Source organism: Triticum aestivum, chromosome 1D (assembly GCF_018294505.1).
Source record: "Triticum aestivum cultivar Chinese Spring chromosome 1D, IWGSC CS RefSeq v2.1, whole genome shotgun sequence".
Classification (NCBI taxonomy): domain Eukaryota; kingdom Viridiplantae; phylum Streptophyta; class Magnoliopsida; order Poales; family Poaceae; genus Triticum; species Triticum aestivum.
In genome coordinates, this window is record NC_057796.1 from 163,291,379 (window position 1) to 163,316,989 (window position 25,611).

General features: G+C 46.1%; 1 protein-coding gene across 1 annotated transcript; it reads right to left on the reverse strand.

The window, feature by feature from the left end:
* Nucleotides 1–10,307: 10,307 nt before the first annotated feature.
* LOC123166985 (uncharacterized) lies at nt 10,308–11,534 on the reverse strand. Its single transcript, XM_044584832.1, has 2 exons — nt 11,204–11,534; nt 10,308–11,126 (listed from the first exon to the last, which is right to left on the reverse strand). Exons 1-2 carry the CDS (start codon nt 11,367–11,369, stop codon nt 10,909–10,911), a joined length of 384 nt encoding a protein of 127 aa, XP_044440767.1. The 5' UTR covers nt 11,370–11,534; the 3' UTR covers nt 10,308–10,908.
* Nucleotides 11,535–25,611: the final 14,077 nt, after the last annotated feature.

Consider the following 25,611-nt stretch of genomic DNA (forward strand, 5'->3'; position numbering starts at 1 on the left):
TAGCTTGATTATCCGGGCGTCACAATTCTCCTCCACTACAAGAAATCTCGTCCCGAGATTTTAAGAGGGGAGTAAGGGGGGAAGGTTTGGTAACGAATCTAGCGGGTCTTCTCATCCTGGCTTGCTCTTCTCGAAGAGGCTGGTCCAATACATTGATGTCTTCATTCTGCTGTTTCAGGTCATCATGATAAAGTTGTCGTCCTTTCTTCTGGAACTCCATCGTACTTCCGACAGAGTAAGGGGGTATTCTGGAAGAACGGACTTCTGCAGGGTTTACTATCTGGTCAATATCATCGGGGAAGGTGGCGGAAAGTATCTCTCGAATTGCAACTTAAGAAATTATCGAGAGCAAAGTAAGAAGGTACAAAATAGAAGTTTTCAAGCGCATAGGCAATCGTTCGTTGCCTGAAACAAAGTGTTGAAGGGGTTTAGAGCAATGTGAATAAGCATTGCATCTAATACGAGTATAGATCACTAGGCAGGTGGCCCATGAATTACATACAAAGTCAAGAGCGAGGAATAACTCTGACAACACGGTGTACAGGAGAGTCAGTTTTCGATCCTGTGGAACTATGGGTTATGGGCCCACCATGTGGGTTAAAAGTAGGAAGGGCGGTGACATCTTGCACGATCATGATAGCAAGGCATGTCAGAGGGTAGCCTGTCAGTTATATGTCAGCGACATCGTCGGTACCAAGGGTGAGGGACGAAGAGAACCATTTTCCTGCTCGTTGAAACGAGGCGGACCATTAGGCAAAGTTCTCGTCCATCGGTGGTTACCGAAATGTCACCAACAATAATAACAGGGTCTTACTGACAGAGTTGTACACCGAGGTGTTTACATAAGCAGGAGAATATTACTGCTTAGATCATATAGATCACCAGAAAGGTTAAACCAAACAATGGAAAGGAAAATATGATTATTAGATTAAACAGAAGAATGGAAAGGAAAATGTGTTTAAACACATATTTCAAGGTTATATCCTTCCCAAGGACAAGCTGAGCATGATATTCATGACAGGATATAATGTAGAAAACTCTTTAGGTAGGGGAGAGAAATTTCATGACATTACCCATACAACGGTGTTTGGATAATTGAGCAGGAAACATTTAGCATTGGGCTTCAAATGTTCCTGTTTGAAAATCGGAGTACCATAGACATGCTTCGAGATAGCATTGACATGGTCAACAGGGGAAGATCAGACTTTGGAAACAAAAAGGATCCATCAGGAACAACTTATAGAATAAGTCTTACAATTTCCTCATGGAAGAACAGCTAACCTTGCTAAAAGGAAAAACTTATAACAATAGGGCCTCCCGCCAGGTGTGCTGGGTATCATCACCTTACCGGGTCATAAATAGGCCAATGTTATAACTCTTGGAAATATGTTCCAACCATCATATCTGACCGAGATTCAGATCTGATTGGTGTCAGGATAACTCAGACTTAGGAGGCCTGAGAAGAAAAGGTGCAACACAAATTGTCGAAACGACATCGAAGATTCTCGGGAGATGAACTATGGAAGCGAGTTCCGAACAAGGGTTCATAATTAAATCAAGGAGAGGTGAGGAGGTGACTGCTTGACTCAGCGACAATCCATTGAGATTTCCAAAAGATGGATTTCCACCACTATGTGAACAAGGAGATAACATTAACTAGATCGAATGACTTAATGATGTATGCTCGAGGAAAACATACACAGTTAAACATTGGTTGAAATGTGCACCCGAAATATGGGCTAGGTAGCACAATCAATGTTCGAATGATGATTCATTAAGCCATAGACGTAGAATGAAGCTATAGACCAATAACTTCAAAGCAATAGGGTTGCTAGAAGTTTAGAATTTACACATCACAGATCATTGGTCGGTATTCCTTTTAGAAACAACACGGGGACCAAGAAAGAATGGTGATGGGGAGAAGTATCACTGTATCGAGATGTCATACGAGGTGGTGAAATTCTTACAACATACTTGACGTAAAATTTGGTAATACTCCAGGGTAGAACATATCATAAGCTAGATAGCGGGGAAATCAAGGTACAACACAAAACACGCACAAGTTTGTGTTGAATGGAAGGCAATAAAATGGTCGATGATAAAACAAATCATCGAGGGCAAGGATGGTATTTCTCATCCAGAATTCGATAGATATCTTGGAAGAGCTCAGAATGTTGATGGTGATCACGACATTTTGTTGTCGAGGGGATCCACGAAGAAGCAATTGATCAGCGACTGCATCAAGCAAAAGGACTGATGCAACAAAAGATTATTGGAGCCACGGATACTACACAAACTCGGGGCAAGTTTGTTGTTCGAGGTGAAACGATATGACGAGGAAAATCGACGTAAGCTTAGCTCATCGTCGAAAGTGGTGCTCCGGGAATAAGGACCAGGTAGCACAGTTAAAATCATCAAGATAATGATATAGCCAAACAGGCTAGGAATGACGCGATCGGGTACAAACTCGTAGGTAAGGAACATTACTAAAAGTTGTTGAACCGTAGTGCGGATTCGATTCATTTATCGATGTCCTTGAGTGTTTAATAACTCGGAGCCCGTGAAAAATTGGAATAAATGAGAATGTAATACTTGATGGAGAACTCATAATAAGTTATGCAGTTCCGTGATAATCTCGAGATACCAGGGGGTAATACTCGACGACAAACCAAAGTAGAGGTTGGACTGGGGTATTGCTCTGCAGAAGACAAGTGCTTAAACTTGCACGAGAAATGGTATTTAAAAGAGAACATGGTTGGAACCACGATTGCAAAATGTCAGATCCCATATATAAGACGAACTTATACCAAGGGAATAATTAATTTAAGAAAAGCTTTAATGATAAGATCTACACCGTGTCCATGGGCATGAACGCAAAGTTCAAGGTCGACTCCCACTTCTCCAATGCATAACCTTTCATTCACTTCTCATTTTTCAAAGAAGTTGTAGTGTTGAAATTTTATCTGGCAAAATACCAGAAGAGTATGACTCATGAAAATTTTCGAGTTCACACATATTATGAAAGGCATAGGTTCAACGCATCAAGGCATCTTAGGAACATATACCACAAACTTCGGAGTAAATATTACAAGCTCGAAAGAAGAGCATTATTCAAAAACAGATGATACAATTTACCAAATGCATTATATACCCATGGAAAGGCTCACAAGGTTATTCAATATGAAGGACACTGTCGGATAAAATCCAACAAAGGAACCGATGGTCCACAAGGGATCTGATGTGAGCATCGGTACTCAACCAGAGGAAGAAGAATGCAAGGAGATCTGATTATAGAAACAACTGACTAACTCAAAGTTCAAAAGCACAAGAATTACGATTTCCAAATCAGGGGGTCAGAAGCAACGCTCTGATCAAGGATGGATAAGTTGAGTAGGCTTAGGGGTACAATCGATGGCAATTTGATAGGTCGAGATCCAGCTCACGTTTTAAATGACGTCTGAGCCGGAAGAATGAATTCTAGGATATGATTGAGGATTGCGAGCATTCGCAACAAATTGAATCAACGGACTCAAAATGATAATGACAAGAGATGCCAATAAGATTACGAGACTTATGGGATTAACCATAATGCAAGCAAACAAGAATTTCAAGAGCAATAGGCTCCTGAGGATTTTAGGAAGATCGAATAGTATTTTGAAGACTATTGTGGAATACTTGAATCAACTGGGGATGACCGGATACTCGGTAAGTGCGAGAATTATCCGTAGGGGTATTCAGGTGACAAAGAACAGCAAGGCAGTAAGCTCAAAGGATTCTCGGAACAACAGAGAGAATTTCGGGGTATCTTGTAATAACAAGATCAACTGGGAAACATTGTATGAGTGGCGAGTATACGTGGTTATCCATAGGAGTTTATCGATGAAAGGGAATTGCAAAAGCGATGAACACAAGTTCTCGGGTTATCAGCGGAGAGTATCTTCAGGGTCTTCACGTGCAGCAGACGATCATCAGTAATAAGGGGCTCTCCGGGTGAAAGTGATAACGAGATCCTAATGTTAGATTTAGTAAAATTCACTTAACCCGAATAGAAGAGAGATCAGAGTCCCAGAGTAAAGGTCGAGGAGTAAAAGATCCTAGTACCACCCAATGGCGACGTGGGCCCGTAAGCCACACAGCCATGTTAGTAAAAGTTTTTCCAATGACTAGACTCGACTTCGGCCAAGGAGTTGGAAAGGGGGATTCCTACAGGCAGTCGGCTCTGATACCAACTTGTGACGCCCCCGATTTGACCGTACACTAATCATGCACGCAAATGTGTACGATCAAGATCAGGGACTCACGGGAAGATATCACAACACAACTCTAAAACATAAATAAGTCATACAAGCATCATAATACAAGCCAGGGGCCTCGAGGGCTCGAATACAAGTGCTCGATCACAGACGAGTCAGCGGAAGCAACAATATCTGAGTACAGACATAAGTTAAACAAGTTTGCCTTAAGAAGGCTAGCACAAACTGGGATACAGATCGAACGAGGCGCAGGCCTCCTGCCTGGGATCCTCCTAACTACTCCTGGTCGTCGTCAGCGGGCTGCACGTAGTAGTAGGCACCTCCAGTGCCGTAGGTGTCGTCGTCGACGGTGGCGTCTGGCTCCTGGACTCCAACATCTGGTTGCGACAACCAGGTAGAAAGGAAAGGGGGAAAATAGGGAGAGAAGCAACCGTGAGTACTCATCCAAAGTACTCGCAAGCAAGGAGCTACACTACATATGCATGGGTATATGTGTAAAGGGCCATATCAGTGGACTGAACTGCAGAATGCCAGAATAAAAGGGGGATACCTAGTCCTGTCGAAGACTACGCTTCTGGTCATCTCCATCCTGCAGCATGTAGAAGAGAGTAGATTGAAGTCCTCCAAGTAGCATCGCATAGCATAATCCTACCCGGCGATCCCCTCCTCGTCGCCCTGTTAGAGAGCGATCACCGGGTTGTATCTGGCACTTGGAAGGGTGTATTTTATTCAGTATCCAATTCTAGTTGTCATAAGGTCAAGGTACAACTCCGGGTCGTCCTTTTACCGAGGGACACGGCTATTCGAATAGATAAACTTCCCTGCAGGGGTGCACCACATAACCCAACACGCTCGATCCCATTTGGCCGGACACACTTTTCTGGGTCATGCCCGGCCTCGTAAGATCAACACGTCGCAGCCCCACCTAAGCACAACAGAGAGGTCAGCACGCCGGTCTAACCCTATGCGCGCAGGGGTCTGGGCCCATCGCCCTATGCACACCTGCACGTTGCGTACGCGGCCGGAAGCAGACCTAGCCTACTGGCGTTCCAGTCCAATCCGGCGCGCGCCACTCAGTCGCTGACGTCAAGAAGGCTTCGACTGATACCACGACGCCGGGATACCCATAACTACTCCCGCGTAGATGGTTAGTGCGTATAGACCAAATGGCCAGACTCAGATCAAATACCAAGATCTCGTTAAGCGTGTTAAGTATCCGCGAACGCCGACCAGGGCCAGGCCCACCTCTCACCTAGGCGGTCTCAACCTGCCCTGTCGCTCCGCCACAAGTAACAGTCGGGGGCCGTCAGGAACCCAGGCCCACCTCTACCGGGGTGGAGCCACCTGTCCTTTCAGCCCCCTCATCAGAATCACTTGCGGGTACTCCTCGAGCCGACCCGACTTTAGTCACCACATGTGTCATGTATATGGTATATAAGTATATACCCGTGATCACCGCCCAGGTGATCACGGCCCGGTAGTATAGCACAGCAGACGGACAAGATGTAGGGCCACTGATGGAAAACTAGCATCCTATACTAAGCAGTAGGATAGCAGGTAAGGGTAACAACTGTAGCAACAATGACAGGCTATGCATCAGGATAGGATTAATCGAAAGCAGTAACATGCTACACTACTCTAATGCAAGCAGTATAGAGAAGAATAGGCGATATCTGGTGATCAAGGGGGGGCTTGCCTGGTTGCTCAGACAAGAAGGAGGGGTCATCGGTGACGTAGTCGACCACAGGGGCATCAGCATCGTCACGGGGTCTACATAACAGGACAACAGGCAGAGCTAGACGTGTTCTAACACGGTACGAGGTGATACCGGTGAAGGGGGGAAACATCCGGGAAAATATCCCCGGTGTTTCACGTTTTCGGACAGACGAACCGGAGGTGAAATGTTGCAGGTTCAATAGGTTAGGGGTGTGTGGTGGACGAACGGGCTGCGTATCCGGATTCGTCTCGTCGTTCTGAGCAACTTTCATGTACAAAGTATTTCCATCCGGGTTACGGATTATTTTATATGATTTTCTAAAGATTTAATCATTTTCTGAATTTTAATTAATTATTTAATTCAACCTTATCCAAAACAGTGTTGCGATGACATCAGCATGACATCATGCTGACGTCAGCAGTCATCTGACATGTGGGTCCCACATGTCATAGACTGATTAGGGTAATTAGGGTTAACTAATTAATTAAACTAATTAATTAAATTAGATTAATCTAAACAGGGTTAATTAACTAATTAATTAACTAATTAATTAATTACTTTATTTTATTTTATTTTATTTTATTTATTTATTAATTTGTATTAATTAAGTTATTATTATTATTATTTATTATTATTATTATTTTATATAATTTTCTTTATTCTTTTTTTAAACGTTCAGGGCCGTGGGGCCCCCAGGTCAGTGGCACAGGGGCTTTGCGGGTCGGGCGTGCTAGCGGGCGGCCATGGGCGCCCGATGGGCGCGAGCGCCAGGCGCGGCCTCACCCGAGCGGGAGCGCCGGCGGGGAGTCGAGGCGGGCGCGACAATAGCAGCCGAGGCGGAGCGAGCGGCACCAAGGCGGGGTGGAGTTGGGCGACGGCCGTAGCGCGCGACGAGCGCGGCTGGGACGCGGGTAGGACGTGGTCTCGGCGGGGCAGAGCACAGCGACTACTTGGGCGAAGGAGCTACGGGCGCGGCATTGGGAGTGCTCGAGCTCGAAACCGAGCTCGGGAATAAGCGAGGGGGGAGGAGGAGCTCACAGGGGCGGAGGACGAGCTCGTGTGACCGGAGGTCGACAGGGGCAGCGGATCGATGTAGTCCGGCGGGGCAGAGAGGGGAGACGAGGTCGATCCGACGTGGCTGGGGGCGAGGTGGTCCGGTGAGGGGAGGTCGGGGAAGCGAGCCTGCGAAGTCCGGCGGCGTCCTGGCGGCTCGGGTCGAGGGCGACGGGATCGGGGCGGCGTCCGGGCGCCGACGGCGAGGCCGGTGAGGCGATGGCGCGCGACGGGTCGGGGGGGCGTCGGTTGGGGAGGAGGTTTGAGGAGGCGCTGTGGGCAGGCGACGAGGAGGCGCCGGCCGGCGACGAGGCGTAGGGACGAGGCGGCGGGGTCGGGCCCCCCACGCTCCGATCCGATCTGGATCGGGGGGAAAGCAGAGGAGGAGTGAGACGAGGGGGAGGGCGAGTGGGGAGGTGGAGGTTGTCGGTGGGGAGTGGGGGGGGCTGGAGTGGATATGGGGATGGCTGGTGGGCCGGTTTGGGCCGGCCGGTTAGCTGGGCTGGGAGGCCCAGTGGGGGGGCAGGCCTCTTTTCTTTATTTTGTTTTTTTTTGTGTTTTCTTTTATTTATTTTCCTTTACTGTTTTATTTTATTTCTTTAATAGTTATAGTTTTATAATAACTTAAAGCCCACACCTAAATCGGAGTTGTAAAAAGTTTTTAGTGACTAAATAAACTAGTTTAATATTTGTTTATATTTAATAACACTTATATAATTGTTTTTGCTACTGTTTTATTCATCTCATAGTATTTAAACATTTTATAAAGGTGTGGTTTCTCCACCATAATTATCTGTGCAATATTTGGTTCACTCCGAACATTTTTGTTTCAATGTTTGAAAACTTTTGTTGTTTGCCATATTTTGAATTGATTTTTGAATCGGTTTTGAACTAACGAAGGATTGGAAACAGTAACGGAGGTGACGTGGCATCATTAGCAGAGTTTTACTGTAGCTTGATTATCCGGGCGTCACACCGACGGTCCAAGTCAATGACCATTGTCAATGGAGAATTGTATCATTGCAGTGTGACAGGGGCGTTTCAGCGTTGCGTATCTCAAGTAGAAGGCTGTGAGATTTTGCGGGAGATCCACGAAGGGGATTGTGGACACCACACCGATTCAAAGTCCGTGGTAGCTAAAGCTTTTCGTCATGGCTTCTATTGGCTGGCGACTCATGCTGATGCTGAGGACTTGGTGAAAAAATGTGATGGTTGTCAGAAGTTTTCACGTCGAGCTCATGTTCCGACTCAAGAATTAAGGATGATTCCAATCACTGGCCATTTGCAACTTGGGGGCTGGATATGGTTGGGCCCTTTAAGAGGTCCAAGGATAAGAAGACCCACCTTCTGGTGGCGGTTGATAAGTTCACTAAGTGGGTGGAGGCAGAGCCAGTCAGTAAGTGTGATGCAGCTACGACGGTTCAATTCATCAAGAAGGTGATCTTCCGGTTTGGTTTTCCACACAGTATCATAACTGATAATGGCACCAATCTATCCAAGGGTGCTATGAAGGAATTTTGTCAACGTGAGCAATCCGGCTTGACGTGTCATCAGTGGCCCACCCTCAATCTAACGATCAAGCGGAGAGAGCCAATCAAGAGATCCTGAGAGGCATCAAGCCCCGACTTATGGTTCCTTTACAACGGATACCGGGTTGTTGGGTGGAGGAGTTACCTTCTGTGTTATGGAGTATCAATACCACACCCTACAGATCTATGGGTTACACACCTTTTTTCATGGTTTACGGAGTAGAGGCAGTTCTTCCTAGTGACATCCGTCATGACTCGCCCCGTGTGGCGGCTTATGTTGAAGCGGACAATGAGAAAGCACGTCAGGAAGCTCTTGACCTGTTAGGTGAGGAGCGTGACATTGCAGCGACTCATTCGGCGATTTACCAGCAAGATCTGCGTCGTTATCACAGCTGCCGGGTTAAAACCAGAACTTTTCAAGAAGGCGATCTGGTGCTCCGGCTCATCCAGGATCAGAGTGATATGCACAAGTTATCCCCACCTTGGGAAGGACCCTTTCTGTTCAGCAAGAATCTGCACAATGGGTCATACTACCTTATCGATGTTCGAGAGCACAAAGACTCACGTAAATTGGAGGAGGATACCCACCAGCCGTGGAATATCGCACATCTTCGGCCTTACTACACTTGAGCCATAGGCTCCTTTTATGTACATATTCTTGACAATGTATATACTATGATGATCAATATAATAAACCGGCATCCCTGCTAAAGCGGGGCCTCTGCTGTTTTTTCCTTAAAAGTTTTTTGGTTACATGGGGCTTCTGTTTATAAAGCGGAGTTCTGATTACCCATTGATCCGGCTTATAAAGCCACAAAAAAATTCGGGGTTTGTTACCCAAAGTTAAAACGGGCCAAAGAGAGTGTTGCAAAAGCACAACTCAAACATAGGCACCCATTGAGCACAGCTCAAAATATTGCTCAGGGGCTCTTTGCTTCTACAAGAACAAAGAGTCTATAACCTTGTAATAGGCTATAAAAGCCAGGCTTGGAAGCCAGGTGTATTCACCTAAAACCCCGGGTTATCCTGCCTTTCTTAAGTAAGCCACTCCGCCCAGGTAATCCTGGTAAGACCCGTCGAACGTTTGACAAGTCAATCTTATAAAGACCCTGAACTTGTCATAGTTAAAATGACGATTGGTTAATGTGAGGTCCATCTTAGAAAGGCTATGTAAAATGGTTAACTCAGTGGCCTGGCAGCCCATGAAAAGCCTCGCCTTTTGCATATTTTCTTCTGATTTTTTTCTTTTTTGAGATTTATTTTGATGAGGTTTATACTAATCCGGTGTTCATTGATCCGGTCTGGCTGTTGACTATAAGTCGGCCGAACAAACTAAAAAGATTGCTGGTGTCTATTGGCCCGGCTTGGCTTTCGATTATAAATCGTCAGCGATAATCCGGTGTTTATTAACCCGGTTTGGCATCAACTACAAGTCACCAGTATGATATACGGATAATCCGGTGTTTATTACAACCCGGTACGGCTTTACTATAAACCAGCAAAACATGGGACGAGTTATCAGTACTCAAGATTTGGGTTATCACCCTTACTACAACGAGTTGGTAAACCAACAATGTGATTCAATGTCACAGGTATGATATATTTCATATTTGATTATTCTTAAGCAAAGCCTTGGTTATAAACCGGGTTATATGTTGCGCATTATGACCGTCCGGCGGTAAACCGCCAGGACACTTTAAACTTGTCGTATGCAGAAACAGGTTGAATAAAACTACTAAGGATCATAAGCAGACATAGCATTATTATGACGGATTAACAGTATTACGCAAAAGTGAATATGCACGATGGCATAGCAGACCAAGTGTTTCAACTAGCCTATTACAAGGCGTTTTGATGCCCAAAAGGATAATTGTTTATCACAAGCGTTGAAGTATACAGAAGTTAAACCGGCCTCCGGATCATTAATTTTCGGCAGGCTGACTTGAAGGTTGCGGATCATCCTGCGCCGGTTCATCCTCCTCCTCTCCACCCAGCGGCTGGAAGTCAATGGTTGTCCAGTCAATCCCAGTTAAGGCTTGGAAGACAGCTTCATCACTTATAAGGGTGGACGGTTCAACATCAGGGGCGTAGGTATGCTTACGGATTGGCGGGATAAGGTTTTGCACATCATAAGTTGGTGTGTTCACCAATTTGTTGTTGGCGTCATAAATCGACTGGTAATATGACAAATCAGTGTCTTCAACCAATTTGCTTGCTAGTGGACGCATTTCCCTTGTTAAAGCTCGGAGGTCATCATTATCAAAATCTGATCCGTCCTCCTTTATGCTCGGGTAGCCATTTCCTACGTCGGCCGGGTCAAGATCTGGCACCCATGCTTTAGCCCGGGTTAGCGCGGTCAGAGCACGTGCCTTGCAGCTGATCTTTTTAATTCCTCAAACCAGGCGGGCGGCATTGACAGCCTTTCTAATGTCTCCTTGATTAAGGTTGGCGGCGGTTTGTTATGAGAGGCAGTGCAGATGATCCGCTGTGCGCCGGTATATAACTGCTTTATAAGAGTATAGGCAGCCTTCAATTTCTTTTGCATATCAGATCCAAGATGGGTAGTGCGAGATCCTGTATCATTCCGCACGTTGATAAACCGACAGTTTATGGGATAATATATGCTAAAAGCTTATGGTTAAGATACTTACCAAACACAACAGTGGTCATGGCATTTATTTGCCGCTTTAAACCGATCAGCTCTTCTACCACCGGATTAAGAGTCGCTTCGGCATCATCAGCCCTCTTTTGCAGTGTGGCTTTCTCTATGTCCCAGTCCGTCCGCTCCTTCTTGAAATCCTCTTTCAGTTTCTCCATGGCTGCTAAGGCACTGGTCAGCTCCTCTTTGGCTTTGGAGGTTTCTGCCTGTTGGGACTTGATATTTTCTTGAAGATCAGCAGTTTGGGATTCCTTTTTGCTCAGTTCAGCCTGTAAGAGATATGCATGTTATAAGTTGACAGCATATATTTGAAGTACCAAGCACATAACAAGTTATACACTTGGCACTTGGGGCTAATGTCTATTGCTTCTTATCAAAAATTTCTTGTAAAGTCCCAAGATCAATTCAAGTATTATTCTTGGCACTTGGGGGCTAATGTATATTTGCTCAATAATACAGTCCCGGTTCATCTTGAAGAGATAAACCGGCCCTTGGGGGCTACGCAGGCAAAAATTAAAGTATTATAAAAGTCTCGATTTACATTGGTATCATAAACCGGCCCTTGGGGGCTACTGGAGTTGATATTAGAAATTGGACATAAGGGAGAAACAATTATGCAAAGTTAATGGTATTTACCTCATACCGCTCCTTCATCATGTTCACTAAACCGGCTTCATAGTCGCGGCTTGTGTACAGGCGGTTTAAATAACCGGAATGAATGTCTTGGGCATTGAGGTGAGCATAGCTGAACAAATCTATATTTCACTTACCCTTGTCCATAGCAGAAAATTCCTCTTTGGCACTATGCTTTGATAAAGCGACGGGATTGCCGGGGGGGTGTGGCTGACGCCAGTAATCATGATATCATCTGTTTTATCACCAGCCGCTTTGACTGGGCTTGGCGATTTATCTGCAGCTTTAGCCGGACTGGGTGGATCAGCAGCATGACCTGTGGGATCATCTTCCATCTGTTCAACAAAGGTTTCATGATCCTGCGGTGGCGGATCATCCGGAATAGCATCAGGATTTGGCTCAAACTGTTCTAGAATCTTCTCCAGTTCAGCAGCCGGGTTATCATCAGCCGGTTTATTCAACTTGGCCTTTTTGCTGGGTCTGGGTTTGGCACTGAAAAGAACAAGCACAAAGGTTGATACAGTGAGTAAAGCAGAAAATATTAAGGGTCGGTTTAAACATGCTTACCCAGGAACCGTTTTAAGGGTTGGCAATTGCGTCTCTGTTGATTCGCCAGAAGAAGAATGGGAAGTTACAGGGCTGTAGTTCTGATGAGAAATCTAAAAAAAGGTTTCTTTTCATCTCGCAATATTAGGTGTCATGTGCTTCGGATCACTGCAAGGGTTAAACAACGACAACTGAGTTCCTCCAAGGCGCTGGTCATTGGGGGCACATGCACGAAGACTACTCGGCTGCCATCTAGGTCAAGACGGCTATGTTAATTAGGACATCTATCAATGGACCCCTTTTCTACGAGTTTATCTTTAATTTGAGCTTTGATCCTCGTCTAATTTGTCCGTCAGGATTCATGTTGTCTCCTTTGGGCAGTGAGGTTATGGTTTCTTGTGATGTGGCATTTTTTTGTGTTATATGTTATAATCCGGTGCTTCAGATCAAAATGACGACAACTGCGCCTCCCGGGCACGTCCATCAAGACTTCTCGACAGTCATTGACGAGGTCAAGCAGGCTCCGGTAGACAAAAGAAAACTAGTACTCCACTATATAGGCAGGAGCCTCTGCGCTTGCTTGCTAGTGTTGCTCTCTTCACACTGTCTCGTCCTCTCCAGATCTAAACACAACAACGGTGGCCACACTCTCTCTCTCTCTCTCTCTCTCTGCTCACCGCTGGTCACAGATCCAGCCGGATCCTCTCCGCGGGGGAAGGTGAGAAGGTGCAAGTTCACGCGGTCCTCCTCGGTGATGGCTCTTACCCACTGTCGGCGCGTCCCGATCAGCGTGCCTTGACGTTCTCTCCCAAGCACCGCTGGCTAGGGAGGGCCTCCGACCCCTTCTTCCTCACTGTCGTAGTGTGGGCAGATCTGGCCTCCCGCCGCCCAACTAGCGACATCCTGGTGACCCTCAGGTATAACTTTCTTTGAAACCGGCATTGCTCTACTTCCCGAGCTCCTGACGTCGCTGCATTTGTATCTTTTACTATTTCTCAGGCCCCCTCGTAGATAGGATCAATCGGCTGTTCGAAAGCCACCTAAATTTTTACTGTTAAGAGGTAAAACTAGTTCATGCACTCGAATCTGGTACTACTTGATTCAAACAAGGAAGAAAGGGGGTGGGGGTGGGGGAAGATTTGTTACCTGAATCTAGGACTTGGTCGAAAGATGAAATAATGGGGACGAAAAGTAGGAGAGACTGGCTATCCAACTAGTCTCTTGGTCTCATAGGGAAATAAAGGGAAAACGCAGTACAAACTCAATATAAACCCGATCTATTGGTTGAAAAAGGAAAGAAAGTGGGGACTAGGGGACAAGTCAATAGAGTAAGTCCAGCACTAGATTTGCTAGCCTCACACAGTATAAGGTGGCTATACCGAACAAAAATGGGACCAATCCAGATATCATGTTCTGATGTTTGTTGCCCCGAACCACTCTTATGTAATGCCACTGGTAAAATGTGGCAGTTGCACTGTTAAAAGTAAGGACACGTTAAACCAATGTTGTTTTCAATGTAATGCCTCCAGTAATATGAATCAATGGCACTTTTTTCCATGTCCTCCTAAATTTCCCATTAAGATAAGTTGCTTGTTTTCGTTAAAAATGCAACTGTCTTGGTCCGCCTACTCTCCCGTGCCCAAATACCAACTCTATAGCAGTTGTTAATGTAGTGTTGCTGGTAAAATGAAGCAAGGGCACCATTAAAGTAATGTTGTATTTAACGGTTGTCATAGTTAATCCTAATGCCCACACTAATATCTAACAATGTTGCTGCTTTAGAAATTGCTACTGCCCTTGTAGGATTGCCATTCAGATAAGGAACATGCTTCTTTTCATTTGATGTATGTTTCATCACTTGTTAGTCACCCTCCTTTCCACCTTTTTTGTGCAAACAGATATATACATTTCACGCTTGATCTTAGTTGAACTGCACAAATGATATCCAAATTATAGTTGAACATTCCAGGAGGTTCACAACCAACCTTGGTGTTCCTCAATTTTATTGCAACTAATGAAGAAGAAGCTCAGTGTGTTTCGTTTTCTGATGGAAATGGAACCGGGGCTGGAGCCCTTTTCTTTTAAAAAAGGGTTTTTACCAGTTTTGCCATCGGTTGTATAACACTACTCAATTTTGCCACTAAAAATTTTCACTACTCAAAAATGCCATTGTTCCGTTAGACACAACCTCAAAAAGACCATTTTTCAACGTTACCGTCAGGTCAAGGGACGTTGACCAAAGGTAGATAACGGGAATACCCCTGATCTCAATTTGCACTCTCTCTCCATAGTATGGCCCTGCTTGTCAGGATAAAGAATTTTGAAGAAAAAAGAGACCTGTCGGGTTTCGAACCCGACACCTCGCTGTCGATGGGGCGCATGCCTACCATTCCAACCAACCCAAGCATCCGTTCAAATATAGAATTCTATTCTGATAGTGTAATCTACCTTGTCCTAACTAAAGAACCTAAGCCTTTGCACGACCTGCTAATGCCAGTTTTCCCAGTCGGAACCACAACCCCTAGCCGCCGCCGCCTGCCTAACCCCTCACCTGGCACCGCCGGTCGCCGGGCTGGCCGCCCAGCTCCGGCGCACCTCCACTCGCCGCAACTGCGGTGCCTCCAGCCGAGCGCCGCCGTGCTGCTCAACGAGTGCTGCCACCCGCCGCAGCTCAGCTCTGCCCCCGGCCCAGCAGGCAGCTCCGACGCTTCTCCCGGTTGACTCTGCGGCTCCTCCTGGGTCTTGAAGTGCAATTGTTTCACGGCAATGGCGACGAATAGCATGCCCAAATCAGAGGGTTCCATCGGCCACCGGACGCCCAACATGGCATAGGCTCTAAAATTCCTCCATGTGAGTATACTAATTCTCAGTGTGCGTGTGTGGTTCAATATAGCTTGTAGAGGACAAACTTCTTGTGTAGAATTTGTAGTAGCTGACGTTGCCTTATTGATAACCGCGTGCTAGCTAGCAACAAGAAAAGACATGACACGCTGCTGTGTTGGAATACTATTCCATCTACACGATATAAGGGATGTATCTCCTTTCACATCAAAAGATTTTTGTTGCTCAGCTGGTTAGCTCTCGCGGCGTGCAGGGCGTGGTCTTGGGTTCGAAGCCCCGCACTGCCAATTTTCATTTTCTCTTTTCATGCGCCCCTGACAGATGGGCCCACAAGTCAAAAGAGAGAGAAAGGGGAGTTGAAAAATGGGATAAGGGTATTTTCATCATCTACCTTCGGTCAACGTCCATTGACCTGACGATAACGGTGAAAAATGGTCTTTTTGAGGTTGTGTCCAACGGAACAATGGCATTTTTGAGTAGTGAAAATTTTTAGTGGCAAAACTAAGTAGTGTTATACAACAGATGGCAAAACTGATAGAAACCCTTTAAAAAATGAAGAAAAAGCTGCTAGCTCATGGGACATTGCTTCATTTTAGGTAAACTGCACCAAAAGGTCCCATGAATTGAATCATCCATGTTGGCGACTGGTGTCATCCCTTCTACGACGGCGTTGACTGCAGATATGGTTCCCATCACGAGGTATGTTCCTTTTTGGTCTAACCGTTTGCCAAAGATCCTGCATGTTGAGTCTGCTCTTGTGCTACTGTTTTGGCACTGCCATGATAAAGCAGTAATGTTATTATTTTGCACCTTAATCTAGTGGCACTATTAATTTGAGGCAATGTTTTGGCACCGCTAGTGCCATTGATTTTTTTTCATATATCGAAAGAGGGGGTTTCCTCCGATTTCATTAAAGAAACCCAACCATAGAGAACCATTATCTGACAACATCTCAGTGTAAACGGGCAGTTATGCAACTACTACTAGAACGGACTGAGTACTAGTAGGAGACAAGTTAGGCAGGTAGAGGGACGCAGCACCAGCTCGACCAAGTTTGGATTAGAACCCAAATGCTACCACAGAAACATCAGGGGGGAGATAGGGACTGAAAGAGCCAGCTTCAGCATCCTAGTCAAAGCACCCTCGGCCTCCATCCTTGCGATGCACGGTACACCTTGTTTGCCACCTGCTCGACCCTAGTGCCACTGATAAAATGAAGTAATAATAGAGTTAAAATAGAGCAAGTGTCCTCTCTATCATTTCATTTCCAATGTAGACAAAGAAAGTGCTTCTCTTTCTTAGTATATGTTTCATCAACTAGTCCCATTTTTAATGTTTAAGCATTTCGGCAAACTGAGGTGCTTAATTTTAGTTGATTTGAACAAAAATAGAGATTGGAATGTCTCAAGGACCCTCCTTGTACTACCGCTGTGCACTGATGTTCATCACTGGCAGAAGATGTATCGGGGAAACTTGGGTCAATTTCCAGTATGAGGCGTACCGTATGAGGCGTCGCAGGGCCATCTCACCCTCGCAGCATGGCATACTATGATACTATCACAGTATTCTCTTCTATTTATTAGTGTATGTTTCATCAACTAGTGCCAATATAATGTAATCACGCTTTTTCATTATCTGTGCAAACAGGGTTATTCAGCTGCATTTTGGTGGAACTACACAAATGTACGGATGGAACCGGCATATATGCAGAGTGCAAGGTGTGCCAAGTAAAAATTACCGACACCAACCATGCTCCATGCATGCATTGGCATCCACCACCAGAAGTGGGATGTGTGGCGCTCTCTGTGGACGGATCTTTCTCGGCAGCAAATCCTATAACCAAACACTAGTAGCTTATATTGGCAGTTTTCTAGGGAGTACTCTTTTCTAAAAGAAGAACCAATCTATTTTTCTTTATTTGTACACGGTGTCACAACTTTGACCCAAAGGTCCAGAGCTATTTTAAGGTGATTGGTGTAGTACTCGGAGACTGATTGTAAGCATGATTTTCATTAGCTATCACACTGATTGTAAGCATGAGCAGATGGAAGATTAGGTTAGTGCGAAGCTTACCTTAAACCCTACCGCCACCGTTGAAACGAGTCGAGCGTCGAGTGAACCGTGGAGAAAGGCGGGGAAGTGACGTCGCGCCATCCGGCCTCCTCTTGCGGTGGGAGAACGAATAAATCCTATGGCTCCGGCTAGCTCTGCCTTCGACGTGTACTCGATCGATTCATTATCCTCTGGGTGCTCGACCTTCGACGTGTACGCCCACCACCTCCGCCTAACTTTCGCCCCGGGCGAATCTGTCTGCTCCATCGCCCAGAGGAGATACTCGATGAACTCGAAGGACTGCGGCGTGACTGCCGCCGAGGAGTACATCGTCGTCGTCTCGCTCTTTCGCATACATTGCCAGCTGGCCCTCACCTTCCTCGAAATCTCCCACTCATTGTCAAACCAAGTAAGGATCACCTTCAACCTGGCTAACTTTGCCTGGTCGCCGCCGGCGATCTACACTGAATCGCTGTTGCATCCTCTCCATAGATGTCTTTCTCAGCGGTCCGGTGCTAGCTTTGGAAGATGGGAGGAGAGATGGTGGTCTTGCAATAGAGAAGAGGGAGAGGCGAGATAGTGGTTTTGGAATGGAGATGATGGAGAGGAGAGAAGGTGGTTTTGCAATGGAGAAGAGGGAGAGGCAAGACAGTGGTTTTGGAATGGAGATGATGGAGAGGAGATGAGGTGGTTTTGCAATGGAGAAGAGGGAGATGTGTGACGGCGGTTTTGGAATGAAGATGATGGAGAGGAGAGGATGTGGTTTTGCAATGGAGAAGAGGGGAAGGAGCGTGCGGCAGCGATTTTGGATTGGAGGAGAGGGACGGCGCGCTGTGACTGGATCAATATCAAAATCAATTTACCCTTCAATTAAGAAAGCGACCCCACATTAACTAGTCTCCCTTTTATTCTGGGTCGTAATTGACCATGATTTTCACAAATAAAATATATGTTATATGTTGCAAAAATAATATAATTTGAAAGTACATTCAGATACGAACCAAATGATACAATTTTTGGTGACATGCATTCACATTATTCTTGTCGAATATAGTATGTGGTCAAACTTTGACCCAAAATACGCAAAACAAAAAAATACATCGCCGCTCCTCTCTTGTTCCAATCTAAATCCAGTGCTGCTCCTCTCCTCTTCCATTCAGAACCACTGCCCCTCCTCTCCTATTCCAATCCAAAACCATCGTCGCTCCTCTCCCGTTCTAATCCAAAACCAGCGCTGCTCCTCTCCTCTTCCATTCAAAAACCATCGCCGGCGAGTGAAGGTGCTGTGGAGAAGTAGATCGATGGAGGAGTACAACCGATACGTGAGGATCGTAGACGGCGACCCTGTGAAGCTAGCTAGGATGTTGGAGATACAGTCTTGGTTTGACAACAAGGACCAACTAGCGGCGACGGCGACATCCATGGCCAAATATCTGCAACAGAGCGAAAAGGTGGCGATACTCCCAAAGGGAGTCGTGCGGGAGTACATAGAGCTGCTCCTCTGGGCCATGGAGCAAACAGATTCACCGAATCCGATCGTGAGGGAGCGGTGGTGGGAGTATAGATCCCAGATGGAGCATCCACCAGAGATTGAAGGATCGACCATCTCCAGGGTGCCGTTTGTGAGGGTGTCGTGCCAGAGCGAGCCGGTGGAGTCTTCGTCGACCGAACCCAACTACAAAGAGGAGAAAAGCTGTTGGACCGACGATGCTTCCCCGCCATCCTCTCCCTCGCTGTTCACATCATCTCACGGGGCGGCTGTCTGCCGCAGAGGTATAGGAGGGGACTACCCCCCCCCCAGCCCAATAGTCGGGCAGGTTGTGAATTGTCAGGAGGAGCTTAGGGTTGTCAGTATTTCCAGGTTGTGAATTGTGTTTTGTGTTGTGTATTTTGAGAGTACTTTCATATATGAATGTCTTTTGAATTTCTGATTTGCAGTATTGAGCATATGAAGTATTTTATGAATTCTAGAGATCTATTTTTAGCACTTAAGAAATGTAGTTTCATAGGAGTATAAAAGTGCAGACAATGTGATTCTCATAGATAAACTGCAAGTTTCAGTTTCAGATAAGAAACTGCAAGTTCATTTTCAGATAAGAAACTTCAACCTTCAGAGGCAGAGCATTTATATTAACACGGCTTTTCAAACAAGGATAACATCATGTTGGAAGTTTTATTCATGGTCGAAAATGGAACTACCAGCCAGTTAACATCATATTGATCAACATTCATGCATAGCACATCTTCATATGATGCACGGTCAAAAAGATATGCTATTTTCAAAATGCCCTGTAACATCCCAAATTTTCAATTTGGAATGTTATACATTAGATCATCATGCATAACATATTTTATTGCATTTTGTTTTGCGATCCTAGAAATTCTACGCAACTCAAGGACCCACGGAGAGAGTTGGGGATTTCATTATTTTCATATTTGGGTTTTCTCAAATTTTAAAAATAGGATCATTTGTTTTAATTATTTTCTCTCCGAAAATATTTCATATCAAATATATGAGAGGGGATAAAATGACTTCTCCACAAATAATGAAATATTGGAAGAAAAATATTAAAAACAAATATTTGATTTTATTTGGGTTTTATTTGATTTTATTTGAATTAGGAAAAATATGCGTTTTTCAAAATTGCATTTTAGGCCCAAATAAATGTTCATCTTGTCCGGTTTATTTTTAGAGGACGGGGAAAATTTATTTCGGGATTTTTGAAGTCCGTTTAGTATTTCTTTTCTTTCTTTTTCTGCACGTCCGATAAAAAAAAGAACCGACCTACCGGGCCGTGTCCGGCTAGGACTCTGGCCCGGCCGGCCTTTATAAGCCGCGAGGCCGCCCCGCCAGCCCAAGCCGCCCGCCCCCACGAAACCCTAGCGCCGCCGCCGCCGAGCCGCCCCGCCGCCGCCGGTTCCGCGCCGCCGCCCCGCCGCCCGGAGACGCCGCCGCCGAACCGCCGCCCCCGCCGTCGCCGCCCCGCAGCCGCCCGGAGCCCCGCCGCCGACCCCGCCCAACGCCGGAGCCGCCGCCGCCGGTTTTCTCCGGAAAACCGTGCGTGTTTTTTTAGAAAATCCCGGTTTATTTTTTTTAGATCGATTTTTTTTTGGTTTAGCCTATTTCGCGGACGTTCGTCCGTACGTTTGTTTTAACGAATGGTTTTCGTTGTTTAACCGCAGACAGCGAACGTCCGTTCGTTAGCCTGTTCGCCGGTTTTTCTTTTTCTCGGATTTTTCACGATTATTTTCGATCGCGATTTCAGATCTGTTTTTCGTTTTAGTATAACTTTTCGCTCGTTTATCGGAATCAGGCGATTCAAGCGCCTAGAGTTTCGTCTCGAAACCCTCTTTCTGTTTAACCAACTCAAACAAGTTTTCGCTACTGTAAAATTTGATTTAGGTCCAGATTAGTAAACAAAGCTTGTTTCTTTCGCGTCGTTTGAGTTTCGTTGCTTCATTCGATTTGATTCTTTTTGCAAACCGGAGTTCTTAAGTTGAACTTTCTGATTAGATCTTTTATTATGAGTTTTACCCGTGCACCCTTGCTTGATTGCTTATGTATGTATTGTTTGTTTGCGATAGAGTACCCAGAGTGCGAAGCGTGCTACTACGAGTCTCTAGGTTTCACGGATCATCAGCAAGGCAAGTAACACTTTGATCATACCTCTTTACCACCCAGTTTTATTGCATTAGATCAATCCTCAAACAATTGCATGATTAAGATCTGATTAAAATGTGGGTTTTGGGAAGTAGATGAGGTAGTACCTATTGCCCTGTTTATATCAAACCATTGGGAATTACTTCTACGTTTACTTATATTGCTATGCTATGCTCGTAGACGTGGATTGGGTTTGAGTGAATTTTTCCATGACAGATGTGAGATTGTTAATTAATGGTTCAATTTAAGGTGGCTACTTTAATTTACATCTGGGTGGATTGAGGCACCTGGAGAACCCAGTGTTGCCTGTATTTTTGGATATCCCGAAGTACCCGTGTGATCATCCTATGGACCGCCACCCAGACTCAAAGGGATCATGAGATTTTTCATGCTAGAAACTTCCGTGTGCAGCCACAAGCTATTATGGGCTCTAGCATAGTTGAGTAGGTTACATGACCTCTTGAAGAGGTGGACTAGCAGATGTAGGGAAAAGTAGGTGTAACTGTCCATCCAGAGTAAAGAGTATTGTTTCTAAAAGACTGTGTCTCGGTCATCCGTTTCTCAAACACCATGTAGTGCGAGAAATCAAGCGGAGGCGATCGAGTCTTGTGAAGAAAAGTGCGCAAACCTCTGCAGAGTGTACAATCTAATCATGGTTAGCCGTGTCCCCGGTTATGGACATCTTGAGTATCTAGTTCTTGGATTATCATGTGAATCTCATCATCATGTTACTTAATTTAATTTGATTGGGTTAATCACATTCTTAATTGGGATTGAGTTGGAGGTACCTTCTCAATGTTTAACAACCACCATAATAGTTAAATAAAATTTATTCCTTTGTGGTAGGGAAAAATTGGCTTTTCGCAAAACTGTAACCATAGAGCTTTACACCAGCTAAACATGCATGTAGTGATAGCATTATTCTGTTCATTACTCTCTATGTGTTACATTGCCAGCATATTCCATGTGCTGACCCGTTTTCAGGCTGCAACGTATCATGTTGCAGACTTTTAGACGACGAGTAAGGTGCCATAGGTCGTGGTCTTATACTCAGTGATGCCGTTGGAGTTGATGGACTCACTTTATTTTCCAAGCCTTCCGATGTTATCGTTTTTAGATGGCCTTAAGCCGTATTTATTGTAATAAGTTCTCTTTTGAGACATTCAATGTAATAAGCGTGTGATTGCTACTCTGTTATAAATCCTTCAAGTACTGTGCGTGTCAGCATTACCGATCCAGAGATGACACTGATGCACAGAGACTAGACTGTTTAAGGTCTGGTCGCTACATGCCCACACGATGTCGAGTATGCGAAAAATAGAGAAAACGAGGGATGAAGTTTTGGCAAGTGCTGGACATGGTGTGCGTAGATGACAATGGGGACCCACATGTCAATAATGGCAGAGGCAAAAAATTTGGAGATATTTTCCCTGCAACAGGTGGAATCGAACCCGGGCGAAGCAGTTGTCGGGTAGTGTCACTTGGCCACTGGGCTAGTACAGTACTTTCGTTACAAATAAGGCACTGCCTCAGGTGGTCCGATGTCCTCCTGCGCCTTTATGCGCTCGCCGCGGCGCCGCTATCTGACGTTGTGAACATGCTGAACAAACGAGAGGAATCTGGAGACGACTGTACGTGGAGAGGCGAACAGTCGGGACCCACCAGGTCTATGGCCGTACGCAAGCAAGTCCCTCATTAAAAAAATACTTCCTCCTAATGCTATACTGACGTTGGGGCCCACGAGTTTGTCAACATAGTTAATTTTTTTAGGTGCTTCAACATAGTTACTAAAGGAGATAAATTCACAACAAAGCCGGGGAGCTGGAAGGTATCATTTATTATCACTAGGCAGCAAGTATCAGCTGGGTTGTGGGCTGCCCCGTCTAGGCTTTATTTTTTAACATGCGCAACCCACGACATGTCGGTTTGTATTTTCTTAAGGACCATCATGTATCGACCGGACTAGGACCTCCTATCCGAGGTTTTATTTTTCCTGAAACATCGGCAGCCCAATTTATGTATTTTTTTAAGAAAACGCAGAGGTCTGTTCTATTTTTCTATATAAGAATAGGAACGCCTGGTCCAACTTATGTTTCCCTTCTAACTATATTATATATATTTAAATTATTTGATATGTTTATTATATAATATTGTTATTGTCATCATATATTTAACAGATACTTACATATGTAAGAAAACAATATCCCACATCTTATTAACTTATAAAAATAATTTCTTAACAATAAAATCCTGGATTTTTTGGCAACGAAAATCTTGATGATTGTGAATAAAAGCTTGGTAAGATTTAAGGACCAATGTAATAATAAATCACTTATTATTTAAATATATTTATAACAAAATGCTCAGCCCCTGTTTATTTTTTGATAATATTGCTACGCCCAACCCAACATTATAATTAGAATCAGCCTAGCAATATCGTGTATTTCGAGAAAGTGCAAATGGCCTGTAATTTTTTATGAAAAAATCAATGGGCCGCATGGACGCTACATTATTTGTTCACCCAGCCCGGGGCCTCGCCGTCGTCCACCACCTTGGATGCGCTCGGCGCGGAGTGGTCAACATGGTCAACGAACGACATCCATCGAAAATGGACTGTACGTGGAGAGGCTGACAGCTGGGTCCACGGCCGCACGCAAGGAAATGCCTCCTTATTACACAAATAATAATGATTCGTCCACCTGACAGCTGGAACCCACCGAAAGGGCCTCTGTATTTTGTGAAAAAACGTTCCCCCTGCTGATAGGTCAGACCCACCAGCTATATCTTCGCACGCAAGGAAGTGCCTCCTTATTACGCACAAAAAAATGCATACCCTTGCTAGCTGGGACCCACCATAGTGGGAGGCTGACTTGTGGGCCTACTAAGTTCACGGGGACGGAGGGCTTTGTCAACTTAGTCAATATGAACGATTCTAGCTCCAGTGACCGTACGATGTCCATCCAACGGCCGTAGTGCTTCTTCAACCTCTGGTCTTCTTGCTCCAACCGCCCAAACCAGCGCCGGTCGTGCCGCGTGCTCCTGCCTCCCGTGGCCGGCTGTGATGCCGCGAAGGCCTCACCGCCCCTTACTACTCCCACCGCTAGCCAGGCCATCCCTCTACTCACCCACACCCCCTGCTATTCTGCGGCGATGGCAGCCTCACAACGCGGCCGAACCAATGAACCATCATACTCCTCTCCGCGTGGGCATCCACTGTCGCATCTTCTCCAGCTCCGCGCCGTCCCCTTCCTAGGCCTCGCTGTCGTCCACCGCCCTGGTGCTCTTGTCACGGCGTGGTCAACGTGGTCAAGGAACGACTTCCATCGGAAGAGTACTGTACGTGGAGAGGCTGACAGCTGGGTCCACGGCCGCAGCAAGGAAGTGCCTCCTTATTACGCGAAAAATAATGATTCCTCCACACGACAGCAGGGACCCACCGGATGGGCCAACGTATTTCTCGAAAAAACGTTTCCCCCCTGACTGCTGGGACCCACCAGCTACATCTTCGCACGCAAGGAAGTGCGTCCATATTACGGGAAAAAAAATGATTCGCCTCCCTGACTGCTGGGACCCACCAGCTACATCTTCGCACGCAAGGAAGTGCCTAACAGTCGGGACCCACCTGGTCAAAGCGTACGTAGCGTTGTCATTCTGGTCGCGAACGTGTACGTACATACTAGTCGATCGGTCTATTTGCAGACTACAGCAATGAACCGTGGCCGTGTAAGGAAGGGCACCTGTCCTAGTAGAGGCGCGCATGTGTCGTAGTAGAGCACGCACGTAGCATGTACACGTACGTACAGCCAGGGTGCAAGAAAGAAAATACGGCCGCGTACGTACATACGGGCTGGGTCTTGAACGGCTACTTGCGCATACGTACGGCAGGGCTCGCGTACATGGTTGGGTCGGAACGGAGAAACTACGTCATCGTCGTGTTCATGGGGAGGCAATGGAATGCGTCGTGTTCATCGGGAGGCAACGAAATACGTTGTGTTCATCGGGAGCCAACCGGCTTGGACAGAACAGCCGATCGAAACGAAGCCTGGCGTACCGCACAATGGAGGAAACGGCCTTGTGTTCGACCGACCACGGTCAAAATAGGATGCTATTCATCGGGAGGGGTCTGGCATACCGCAAAACGGAGGAACAAACTTCTCTTGGACCTCCTACTGTCGAAACGAGATCCTGTTGATCAGGAGGGGTGTGGCGTACCGCAAAACGGAGTAAACGAACTTGTGTTGGAGCGCTACAGTCGAAACGGGGGTCCTGTTCATTGGGAAGGGTGTGGCGTACCGCAAAACGGGACTCCACAGGATACTGTTCATCTCCACCGTCGACCTCCTCCAACCTCCACGGGCTACTGTTCATCCACCGTCGACCTCCTCCAGCTCCACCTGCGACTGTTCATCCATGGCGTCTCCCCTCCTGCCTCCACCAGCCACTGTTCATCCGGCCTCCACCGCTCCTCCACCGGCTACTGTTCAACCAACCCTCTCCACGGGGTCCTGTTCAACCACCCCTCCACGGGCTACTGTTTATCCAGCCCTCCACCGGCTACTGTTCAACCAGCCCTCCACGGGGTCCTGTTCATCCAGCCCTCCATGGGGTCCTGTTCATCCACCCCCAACCGGCTCGATCGATCGGGGTCCTGTTCATCCAGCAGCAAT

What these genes read in the sequence shown, in the direction of transcription:
- LOC123166985 (XM_044584832.1), bottom strand. Translation starts at nt 11,369, where the DNA reads ATGGAGAAACTGAAAGAGGATTTCAAGAAGGAGCGGACGGACTGGGAC. An exon ending in CATGACCACTGTTGTGTTTG is followed by an intron (nt 11,127 to 11,203) that starts GTAAGTATCTTA and finishes GGAATGATACAG; the next exon opens with GATCTCGCACTACCCATCTT.